Source organism: Centroberyx gerrardi, chromosome 6 (assembly GCF_048128805.1).
Source record: "Centroberyx gerrardi isolate f3 chromosome 6, fCenGer3.hap1.cur.20231027, whole genome shotgun sequence".
Classification (NCBI taxonomy): domain Eukaryota; kingdom Metazoa; phylum Chordata; class Actinopteri; order Beryciformes; family Berycidae; genus Centroberyx; species Centroberyx gerrardi.
Window position 1 is genome coordinate 23979472 of NC_136002.1, and position 12647 is coordinate 23992118.

General features: G+C 41.8%; 2 protein-coding genes across 2 annotated transcripts in view; both read left to right on the forward strand.

Moving 5' to 3' along the window:
* The first annotated feature begins 899 nt into the window (after nucleotides 1–899).
* On the forward strand, nucleotides 900–4391 carry diabloa (diablo, IAP-binding mitochondrial protein a). The gene is made up of 6 exons (XM_071925357.2): nucleotides 900–1109; nucleotides 1617–1749; nucleotides 1953–2078; nucleotides 2743–2853; nucleotides 3074–3170; nucleotides 3634–4391. Exons 1-6 carry the CDS (start codon nucleotides 973–975, stop codon nucleotides 3840–3842), a joined length of 813 nt encoding a protein of 270 aa, XP_071781458.1. The 5' UTR covers nucleotides 900–972; the 3' UTR covers nucleotides 3843–4391.
* A 5132-nt stretch (nucleotides 4392–9523) lies between these two features.
* Nucleotides 9524–12647, forward strand: part of nectin3a (nectin cell adhesion molecule 3a) — a 29196-nt gene continuing 26072 nt past the window's right edge. Inside the window, exon 1 of the mRNA XM_071925356.2 lies at nucleotides 9524–9640. Coding sequence (XP_071781457.1) covers nucleotides 9553–9640 — 88 coding nt within the window. The 5' untranslated portion in view covers nucleotides 9524–9552. The remainder of the gene's footprint in view (nucleotides 9641–12647) is intronic.

The following is a 12647-nucleotide window of genomic DNA, read 5'->3' on the forward strand; positions in this document are numbered from 1 at the left end:
CACATGCACTTCCCTCTCCAGTCAGTCAGATCAGCAGTCACTCCATATCTTCCATCACAGGCTGAAAACTCCAGGAAATAGGCCTACCTCCCATCACCTCACATCACCCTCTTCCCACTGGATGTTATCCCCTTTCTACTCACTCTAATTACCCTTAAAAAAATCCTTCTCTCACTTATGCTATTTCTTTTCCTAGCATTTCACTCTTTCATGATCATTCTATGGTCACAGGGAGATTGTAAAGGCACTACAGGCTCCGACATTTGCACACCGTATTTTCAGCTGCTTATAATTATGGTGACCTAAAGGAATTGAAGCTGTTGTATCCGATGTAAGACGCTCTGAGAGAGTGTCCGCTGAATGCTTATGATGTAAAATGTAAAAATGCATGACTGCTTGTGAGGATGATCCGCTGACTACGTTCATTCCCTCAAAACATTTTTCAAATTAAGGACAATTCAAAATTGTCCTCATTTCTCTAAAATGTTTTATGTCCTGAACTCAAACTGGTCCTCCCTCACACACACACACACACACACACACACACACACACAGGGAGGGAGGGAGGGAGAGAGAGAGAGACTGTAGGCCTAACTACCAAGATATCAGTGTCTGCATCTGTACATAATGACTATCTCCGTGGGCCTCTTTCGGTCATGCCAAGTGCGCACATTTCAGGTCAAAGTAAACAGATCAATGCATTTTACGTAATGAAAGGGGGCCCGGGCTTTATAAATACCCGGGGGACCTGGCAGGCTGCAGTTGTTCAGCAGACTGCAAGGCTGAAACGGAGAGAACAAGATCATTCTGCTGATTTCACCACTAGAGGGCGACAGATCGCTATTAGCTCAAACAAGAGGAAAGAAAACCTACATTAAAACAATCAACGGCAAGTTTCTGTTGCCGTAGATAATATCAAATATATTCTGCAAGTGTAAAGACGTTATCGGCATATATAATTTAACTGGCAAAATGCAAGCTGCCCGTCAATGTTCAGCGTGTGCCAGCCGTGCCGCCGGGGGACTTCTGCAGAGTCGGACGGACATTTTACTGCTGCGGACCAACATGGCCGCGCTCAGGAGGGGGACAGCCTGCCTCAGTTTCCTAAGGTAGGTTTGTTTATAATAGTTAACGTTACACTGACAAAAGCGTGTATGGGATTTAAACACATACTATTCAATAAATCGTATCTTAAAAATCAAACGCTGCAATTGACTTTAATGTTCAAAAATAAGAATGTTTCGGTTGGGAGTGCAACTGCAAATAACGATAACAGGAAGTTAGCTAGAAGTTTAGCAGCGAAATTCTTATTTTTTCTTGACCTGAAATACGCTTTTACATTTTTCTAGATTATAGACAATCACATAAAAGTGTGAGACAGAGTTAAAAGAAAGAGTGGCTGTACCGTTTACTTAAAAATAAGTTTTCGAGACCGCAGATTCAGGTTTGACCTCCCTAACGTCACCTTTAGCTTTGGCTGTTGTTTTGCCTGTAAAGTTGAATCGTGACGTTGCAAGTCGTGACAGCGCTGCTAAACTTTGAGCTGAAGTCGCTGGATTACACCTGTCATAACCGTGTAATAATGTGTTTTTTAATCTGTCCTGGTTTTTCTATAGGAGTTCTGCCAGCGTCCTCTTCAGCTACAGAAAGCCTACGGTCCGGAGGTTGGGCAGATGGACAGATATCGTGCACACAAGTATAGCGTCTTTGAGCGTCGGCGGCGCGCTGTGTGCTGTCCCATTCACACAGGTGGGTCACTCACCTACCAGAAATAATATGATGCTTGTGCCAGGCAAATACAGCTGCACTAATAATATGTTCATCCAGTATGAGAAACACTTAACTTATTCTTATGCTTCAGATTGTCCCAACATGGAAGAAACTAGAATCAAGCATAAGTTAACACAATTGTTTTTCTTTCTCTTTCTCTTTCTCTCTGTCTCTGCATGCAGAAAGCGGAAAACCTCTCTCATGACTCCCTGATCAGAAGAGCAGCCTCAATGGTCACAGACAGTACAAGCACTTTCCTCTCCCAGACCACCTTGGCCCTAATAGATGCCACTACAGAGTATTCAAAAGTAAGTTTTTGATCTTGTATTAAACCTTCTTCCCAGATATTAGGATTGCCAGATTAATGCTATAAAATTGTGGGGGATTTATTCATCATTTGGAGGAAAACGGTACCAAGAAATTAGTGTGACGAGGCACATCCACATTAATTTGCAGCTACATTATTTCAGCTTACTAGTCAGATGGTGGTGCATGATTGGTTTTGTGTTTTTATGATGAAAGGAACCAGACTACTGTAGATTTGCATGATCCAAACTATTTCATCCATCCCTGTTTTTTTTTTAAAGTGAAGTTAAGATAGGATCCACATGTTATTCTATGATTTGGGGTAGTTAAATCTGTATTTGTGAGTAACAACTGCCAATGAATAACTGAAAACAGAGAACCCAACCTGTTTCTGTTATGTGAGCATTCTGAGCAATAAACACTTTATAGAGCTTCTCATTTTATAATGAATTGGACATAGACTTTACACACTCATCAAGCATTTTTTCTGCATCCAAACAATGTCATTTCATACTGAAGATAATGGCTCTGAAAAGTGCACATATGCCATGATTTCATGCAGACATAAAAAAAACGTTGAAGTTAACAGTTAAACCCAGTTGCGCTGTACTGTTTTTGAGTTTGAATGCCACTGACTGTGTTTTTCCTCCATCTGTTTGCTCACAGGCTGTGCACACACTCATTGCTCTCCAGAGACGGTATCTGGCCTCACTGGGAAAACTGACCCCAGCAGAGGAGGATTCGATTTGGCAGGTGATCATTGGCCAGCGTGCAGAGGTTAGTTTGTGTTTTCCTCACTGGATAAATGTTGTTTTAAGAAACCTGAACGTACCCTTCAGTTTTTCTGCTTAAACACGTTCATTTACTGTCAGCTTTTCACTCATTGGTGACAGATATGACAGCAGACTTGAAACAAGACCCTATAAATGCTTTGCAAAGTAGTCATGAGATGTTTGTGGACTGTGATTGAGGTTTTTCTGTCTCTCTGTTCTGACAGCTTGATGACAAACTAGATGAATGCAAGCGCTTCGAGTCGACCTGGGTCAATGCTGTCAACCTGTGTGAAATGGCAGCCGAGGCAGCGTACATCTCAGGTGTGTAAAACACAATGTCTGAGTGGCCATATGAATCAAAGGAAGAGCTGAACCCCAACTTCAAATTGCCTATGAAGGATAGAATTGTTGAAGTGTTGAGCCGGGTGTTCCCAGGCTTCCCATAACAGTGACGAATACAGTCAATACTGAGAGACAGTGACGTGCCTATAGTATTTGTTGTGTAGCGGTATATCATCTGCTCAACGCTTTGTAGATTTTTGTTTGTGCCTCTTCCTATTCATGTTCTGTCAGTGTTACACTTTGGACAGTGTACGGATCAGTAGCTGCCAGTCAGTAGGGCTTTGAAATGAGGTGATGGCGTAGAACAAACTGGAGACGATGGACAGGAGCACCTGCTTAATGTCCTCACCTAATGTCCGCACTTGAGTTAGGGTTGTTGTGTCAACTCTTGCCCTTTCCCAGCCGTGTGGCTCAAGGTGTGCTTGCCTCTGTGTGTTCCCAGGAGCCGAGCAGGCATCCATCACCGTGAGGACCAACATTCAGGTGGCCAAGTCCCAGGTGGACGAGGCACGCAAACTGTCAACGGATGCCGATAAGAAGTTGGCCGAGACTAAAGTGGAAGAGATCCAAAGGATGGCAGAGTACACCTCCTTCCTAGAGAAGAACAGCGAGGAGCATGAGGTGCATGAGGCGTATCTACGAGAAGACTAAGAGAAATACCCAGCAAACCGTTGTCACAACAACCATATTCAACAGCTTTGAGCTCTCAGCAACTTTTTATTATCCCTATGGTGTTCTCCTTCTTTTTCAGTCTATAATATATTTACCTTGGTGATTTACCATGTCTCACTCTAAACAGATTATGTGATAAATGCTCTTGAAGTTGAGTGTAATTGGTTGTGCATTTTGGTATGAGGGGAATGTTGGATATTTAATTTTGTTGAGTTCATTTTTATGTACTTGCATCTCTACACAAACGCAAAGAAACTGCAAGATTGAAAAAGTGAATTAAACAAATTTGCAAACAGACTTGTTTGTAATTCTTCACTTTCTTATAAATGTTTGATTATTTAAAACTATTTATTTGATTTAATGAATGTCAACTGGTTCTGGAGTGTGGAAGATGATGATTGTCTTGAATCTCCAATGTGTATTGTATCGTTGTGGGCTTGGCCACCATTGGATTACAATTTATCTTTATTTTTTGTTATATTTTGTGGTTATGTTTGGTTGTAATAAAGACACTTTTTCATAAAACTACTGTTTGGCATTCTTTGTTTTGACTATTTGCATTAACATCAGAAAACATAACTTAGCTGAGTGAATTTGACTGAAAATATATTTTGCTGGGGCCTTGATTTTTACCCTAACCCTAACCCTGTGCAATTCAGTTTACCTACATTACTGAAAGCTGTTTAACCATTAGTGAAAATAAAGGACAGTCCATGTTTTCTCTGTCCCCAAATAATTGCCCAAGGATGAGTGATTTGTGTGAAAGCAGCATGTGGCAGAAAATGTATTTTTCTCTCCTTTTAATTGTGGGTGAGAGAATATGTTTTACCTGAGAAGTGTGTGTGTGCCAACGCTGTGAAAAGCTCTGCCACTGTGTTCCTCTTGAGAACTACTCTGATAAAAGAGACCAGAGTCGTTTGTCCCTTTGTAGACTCAGCATATTGAATAGCACATTCTTTGTTCTATTCAATTAATGAAATGGAAGTGGCGGATTTGTCGCCTGCTATTGAGAAGTAATTTATGTTGTTGGTGTGAACAAGTCTTCCACACAGATTCCTAGTTGCAAATGAATTAATTTTCCAATGATTCCTGCTCAGATATTCCCCTGAGAACATCTTTTTTTTTTTTTTGTAGTGTTCCTTTACTTGGTGTTTGCATCTCTCTTTTCACTCAACACCTTATCTTCACTGCAAATTGTCCATGCCTTTAGTCTCTCCGATAGAGCTTTTAGGCTATTTCTCTTTCCTCCTGTCATCACTTAATCTACAACGTCACCACTGCCACACTGTGACAAAACAGAAAACAAGGCTCCCTACATCTTGTCATTACGTCTTTGTCAACCATGAAAAACTGGTTGAGTCGTGACACTTTTATGGGACTTTTTTCTGAAATGCAACAATAAAAGGAATGTTTTCATAATTGCATAATTTTGCATGCAACAAGTGGGTTAGGAAAACTATCCAGAAGTAAAAAAAAAAAAAAAAAAAAAAAAAAAGTCTCAGATTCAGTTTCAGGCTAAGGATGTGTAGGGAGGACAGGTGGTCTAACTTGCAAATGAGATGAAGGCAGACTGTGAGCTCATTTGCATGTTTCAAGGACTTCACAACTTGCAGCTTCTTTTCACTTTGGACCAAAAGGAATTTTTGTTCAATACTGCCATTTCACAGAGCAATAGACACACGATTTAGAAAGTCAACCAGACAGCAAACAACAAAATGATCCTGCTGAGGCCTCGGACCAAAGACTTCCCTATTCCCCCATGCCTGCCTGCCTTGCTTTGTAAACTGCAAACCAGCAGATGGCGATCAAAATCCATTACAACAAAGCTTAATGCTGTTGTTACAGTTGCATTTATAGCAATTCCAATTTCACATACAGTCCACTGAAAAGTCTGGCTTGTTAAGTTTATCTGTTGCAGACACTATTTTATATTTTATATTAAGTTACATTTTCTTCCAACAGTGTTATCTCATCAGACTTGACCCATGCTATTTTGTTTAGGGTCTATGAGTCTGATTGATTAGATTCTGCTGGGGGCCCCGAGTTCTCTTTTGGGTGTTTTTGGATATAAACATCTGGTCAGACAGCTCAGAGCAGAAAGCCATTAATTATGCTACCTGTGGCCTTTTGTTTCTCAATCAGTTTGTGCAGTTTGTTTGAACTCCAACTCAGTCATTTCTGTCACCCTCTCCTCCTGCTCCAATGCTCATCTTCCCGGTATATTCCAAAAAACGGATGAAATACTTGAAGAGGACAGACTACCCTTTAAAAATATACACCTAACCTGCTAAATCTATTGCCAAACGTACACGAAGCAGAAACCTGAGCCATTAGTAACCTCAATATGTGAGGTAAAAAGCACGCCAGCTTAATTGTCTTCACATATGCCCTGTAAAGGTCAGTTTGCGCTGTAGAGGGTCATTTCGGAGCGAGCTCATTATGGAGAAGACCTCTCCGGAGCTGTAAACACGAGTGTGTAGCGTCAGCAGTGAGATGACCTCTCCTGGCTCTAGATGGTCAAGCCTTGGCAGGGGATGAGTGTGGATAGAGAGAGAGAGGAGAAGAGAGAGAGAGGAGGGGGGGTTGAGGTGTGCAAGGACTGGCTCACCAATGTGACTGGTGAGGAATGCTGTGTTTAACAAAGGCTGTTTTCACAGACTGTAAAACCAAACGCCCCAGACAGGCCGTGTGTGTGTGTGTGTGTGTGTGTGTGTGTGTGTGGATGTGTGTGTGTGTGTGTGTGTGTGTGGATGTGCACCCTCTCTGCTCACAGGAGAGCTGGTGCCAGTGCAGCCTCTCCTGCCAGGCTGGAAACGTAATAGCAGTCTCAGAGAAAATATTTTGCAGCGTAAACCCTCAATGAGGCAACTGCAATTACAAAGGTCATGGGCCATAAATGCTCATAAACTATTTAGTTCTACTGAGGGGATTCTGTATTAAGAGTCGAAACTAAACTACAGCCAAAATTGAACATTTACGCAGCAGTTACACCGACGCTGTGGAATAAGCCCAAACTGAACCTATTTCACCCAAATTGGCGCTATCATTAACACATCGAATGCTTCATGGAAATAAAATGAGATTTGATTTATCGTCTCATAAATATACCCTCATGAGTCTCGTCACTGCACCGACTTCACTGGTACATGCAAAGTGGCCCAGTGAGGGGTGATTGATTGGTGAAAAGGGCAGCACTTTCACCTGGGGATTTATAACGCTTTGAGGATATAAATAAACCACCGGAGGGTATAAAGGCAGGGGGTATAGTGTGGGGACACATCATGGGTCATGCTTTAATCACAGTGAAGCTGAGTTGTGGCGCTGTCGTTGAGGGACCGGGTTAAATTTTGCAGGAGGTGGAGGCCCCCCTGCAGGGTCAGTGTCCCCTGATGAAGACTTAGAAACTAATAGAGGCTAAGAAGGTGTCACTGCAGAGTGAAATGGGTAGCTAGACGTAAGGGAACCACATTGAAAAGGGAGTTTCTGCTAATGTTAGGTGAATAAACATCATTATCTGCTTGAAACTACTGAAGGAGCAAGTTTTTTTTATCAATTCAAGCTACAGTGCATGATAATAACACCTTGCTGCAGACAATGCTGAACTACCGAATGCTTGAGACTAAAGGAGCTGTAATTATCGCAAACAAATGTAACAATGCAAGAAAATGTCCTGGGCGTTTAGTTACCACATCATTCAAGGACAAAGTAATTGCAATGTTTCTGTTGTAATGCCTGTGAGAACGTACTTCACTTTTTCCCGAATCACAAGTAGGTGGAGTGCTTCAGTGGCATGTGACTGCTTTTTTTCTCCAGTAGTTGAACTCGTGAGGTTTATATTATACTTTCACATTCATTTCCTTGTTTTTTTTTTAGACTACTAAATAATAGGCAACAGGACTTTCAAAACATAGTTACACATTGTCAACAAAAGAAGTACCTCAACAATCTCCTATACAACAATCACTGATGATAAAAGTGATCTTAGTTTGTTCATTTTAACATATAAATGTACTGTCTGTAGTTAAAATTAGGCCAGTGGTATACACAAATGTCAGTATCTCCCGTAGGTGGCCATTCATTTTCTTTGACCCATAATTATCTCTAACTAAGTATTTGATTTATTTTTATTCAACCATTATTTAACTCATTCAGGTACAAGATATCTTTAATAAGACGGACCTGGCCAAGAAAAGCAGCATCAATGACAGACATAAATGTTACAGACACACAATGCAAAACAAATACACTGTTTGCTGTCAAGATGACTTTGAGTTTTGTCTCAATAGGCTCAAAAAGTTGAATATTTCCATATCTGAGTCGTCTTTAGGAGACACAATCAGCATGTTATGAATATTGTTGCAGTCAATGAGGCAGCAAATAACCCATACATAAACCTAAAACTACTGAAAAAAGTTTGGGGTCTAAATTTTAAAGTGAAATGAAAACTCAAAAAGAGATTTTAAGACAGGAACACAAAGTGGTATTTTGTTTGTTTGATTAAATGCCAGTTGTACTTTTTGAGTTAAACCTTTTCTGCTACAAATGAATGGGAGTCTATGAATCTTCAAAACGTTTGAAGGTAAAAATAACATTTAGATCAGATTTGACTTGATTTGTTGCATATGAAAAGCTGACCTGTGGGTCAGGGTGGCCCCGTGGTTAGAGAGACAGTCGTGTAACCAAAAGGTTGCAGGTCTGATCCCCACAAGAGCCATGGGTCCTGTTGAAGTGTCCTGAATCAAGACACTGAACCTCTACCTGTCCAGTCCCTGTAAGCTGCTCTGGATAAGACCATCAGCTAAACGCCTAAAATGTAAAGGTACATTTTGAGTTGTAGCTTAAATGCTTTATGCTGCATTTCAGTGTGCATGTAATGCCCTATACCACTGGTTCCCAAAGTGTGATCCTGGGACCACCAGGGGTCCCTGTGACGATTCCAGGTGGTCCCCAGCAAAACTTCACCATTATTTCATGCTCTAGAAGTTAGCACAATGAGAGAATGCATAAAGATCACTATTTTTAAGCATGGGTTTCACTATCCTCACTTTCATTTCCCCACTAAATGAACAGCTGTCCCCTTCTTAGCTAAATCTACTTTAGGTCAAAATCTCATCAGGTCCAGAGGCAAAAGTGAATCCATTTTGGCAATGTTTGATATGAAAACATTTGTGAACCCCTGCTCTATTACTATTACCATGTAAGTATTATATTAACTGGGCTAGGCAAATGTTCCCCCTCTCTGGTTGAAGGTGTGCCAATCAGTAAAATCAGCTGGTGAAGTCTTTGGCTCGAATGAAAACCGTACATACCATTCATACTCTTGGCACAACATGGCACATGGTTGCCTAGCCCTGATCTATAATAACTACTACTAATGTTACTACTGCTACTACTGTTACTGTTACTGTTGTTGCTACTACTTCTTCTGCAGCTACCATTATAGCACTAAGTAAAATAAAAAAAACTCAAAAGCGCTGTGACTGAAGCACAAACTAAATCAAATATCAATGTGTGTGTGTGTGTGTGTGTGTGTGTGTGTGTGTGTGTGTGTGTGTGTGTGTTTTGTTTGTTGTCCTGCAGAAGTGGTACAGCCCACGCGGACGGGTTGCTATGGAGAACAGTTCCCTGAGAGCGCCAGAGACTCGGAGCGAGAAGCACGGAGCCAAAGTGCCAAAGCGCACAGGGAATCATGGAGAAAAGATTGCCACTCAAGACTACTTTGCCACCAAAGGGACTGCGACTTATAACATTGCTTCTCGTCATATACGGATTTACCTGTGAGTTATTCGTCTCTCTTTTGATTTTCATAGTAGTTTTCATGCTAATGAAAAAAGTTAAGGCTGAATGGTCCGCAGTGTCTACCGTTAGTCACCGATACAGACCGCTAAACCTGGCTATCCCTGCTGTGTTGAAGTGGGCTGTGTTTTGTTCATAGCTAGCTAGCTCTAAGCCATTCTACCATCTAAGCTAACGTTTTTTGTTTCTGTGGACTGTTATCCATAGCTAATTAAGCCGACGAACCTAGCTGATCGTGTCAATACGCTGTTAGCAAACCTTAGTGAGATAGTTGTCCGTTTTTTTCCTTTCCTTTTTGAATTCTCCACCGTTACTAACGCTAGCCAATGTTACACCCTACTCAACCACTGCTAATTATACTCAAGCTAACTAAATGTGATTTCCAGCCGGACTGACCCTTCCCGGGACATGAGATATTTAACTTAGCGCCGCATTGACTTGAGTGAGTGGCTAGCAATGTGCAAATTTTGTAATACTTCCTCTATTTCACATCGTGACTTAACATTACCCAAGTGGTTAAGTGGAAATACCGGCCGGTCTCCAACTCAAATGACCCGAAATTCACTGACTAGCAGCACTGAATCGTGGCGTACGAAAATAAAAACGATGGAAAGAGTATTCAGGGTATCACTGAATTATGGGAAGCAAAGAGGAGCTCCTGTATGAAAAGTTTGCCAAGTGTTGGGATGTAGCGGATAACGTTATATGATATGGGGGAGAGAAGCGGAGCACGCCAGGGGGAGGAGAGGCAGCGTAGCCTCTTCTAGTTAGGGGTGTGTGGGGTGGCAGGGGAAATGAAGACATATTTCAGTGACTGAGAGAGGAAAGGCACTGCAGCCGCAGAGTCTGGAAGTATTGACCTGCAGTTGGGCCACATGCCAGAGCACCTTCCAGTCTCACTGTCCCAAATAGTGCGCGGGGGGGGGGGAGCTTTGCTGTACCCCAATTTTGAGCCAGGACACGCTACATGTCCGGTCTGCTAGGAGAAAACAATGGCCAAACATAGATGTATACAAAGCAAATAAGTTGCTGCCACCAGTGTGATATCTGTCTTGCTTACACACGCTCATACACACACTCCCCATGCATACCATACTTTTTCTGTCTGTAACCACAAAATGTGGGGTCATAAATCAAGACAGAAGTGATAAACATTGTATTGTTGTAAACAAAGTTGATTAGCCTACACAGGGCTGGGCAACCATGTGCCATGGAGGGCCAAGTGTATGCAGGTTTTCATTCCAACCAAACACTTCACCAGGTGATTCCTCCTCTCTGGTTGAAGCTATGCCAATCAGCGAAATCAGCTGGTGAAGTCTTTGGTTGGAATGAAAACCTGCAGACTCTCGGCACCCCATGGCACATGGTTGCCTATCCTTGACCTAGACCTAGTGTATCTTTATTTTCAGCAGAGTACAAATCCTCTCTGTCTCCCAGTATGCGGGGGGATTTTTGACAAGAATAGATCTGATGTGTATTTCCTTGGCTGTGTCATTTTCAGAATCCCTGTAGTGCAGACGGGTTGTGAGGAGGGGATCGTTTCAAGGCGTGGCTACAGGCTGTGAGGTCTATAATTGAAGACCGTAGTTTCGTGGTTTCTTCTCTTGGGGCTGCATGATTCGCAATCTAAATAAATAATGTAGTAATGGAGCCACCTAAATTACAGACTAAAAACAGAAATAGATTTGAAAAAAAAAAAGAAATGCACTGACTGAGCAAGTTTGTGCCTAATGGAGGTTCTGGTATGTCAGTGATTATTAATTGGCAGAGAAATGCAGGGGAAAAGTAAAGTAGGTCTGTCATCCCTAGTTTAATCCAACTAGCTACAGCTTTGTCACAGCATGACAACAGATCACGTCAGGACAATTTATCGGACATGTTCGCCTCTGGTTTAGGAACAGGTGTATGGGTAATTCCATGTCATTGTCAGCTTGAACATAGAAAAATGTATTTTTCCTGATTGAAGAATATTTCAATTATAAAATTTTCAGTTTTTGTCTTGAGTCATATAATGTCAGAGTAAACTATAAGTGTAAACATAAACTAAGCTATGTGCCAGCCCGCCACTTGATTGCAAATAAGAAACTGACTTTTCCATCCACCATCACAGTGGGAAGTGAATTTTAAAATTCACCAGATACTTTCATCATTTCATAATCATTTTTGGTTAAGTTAGTGGCTGCAGTAGACAGATTTATGAGTCACTAACAAAATATGCCAAAATTTGGCTGATGGCTGGTGCTAATTATCCATTATGATTATTTGCTACTGGAATGCCATGCAAGAGAGGGCTTTAAAAGCCAGTTGTAGTGTTTGGATGCACATCTGTGGCTCGCAGCTGTTGCATCCATCTGATCCTTTTATTTGATCTTAAATCTCAGTTGTGAGGCAGCAGACTGAAAACTCCTAATCACATTAAAAGGGTCTTTTTTTGAAGGAGGGCCATCAGCAGATGAGTGTTTTGCTTTATTGTGGGACATGGCGGCTGTGTGTGGGGATCCGGGAGCAGGCTGTGGCCGCTGAGGCTCTGTTGACTCCACCCTCCACCCTTAGCCTCGTCTTCCCCTGACAGATGTGACTGTCGGAGGCTCTGTAGGGCAAGCCGCTCCCCGGTGGTCCATTAGTGAATGTAGAGGAGTGACCTCCAGCCTTGGCATACCCCAGGACATGGCTCTAACTGGGATTAATAAAAAAGACTACAATGTCTGTGACAAAGCATTTGTAGATCACTTTCAATCCAGTGCTTTCAGATAGGAATCAGCATCAGTGACTGGTCCATTCAGGCCTGCCAGTACTAGACTATGCCAGAATCTAATGCACTTGCTATTGATATTGTCTAGCCTGTTGTACCCTTTTTTGTTTGTTTGTTTTGGGGTGTGTGTGTCTGTGTTTAGCAAGATCTAACTGAAATTGTATTATACAATGGGTAGTTTCAGCTGAGCAATCTATCTGACTGGTCAAATAGAAATTTCAGTAGTGCTTCAAATC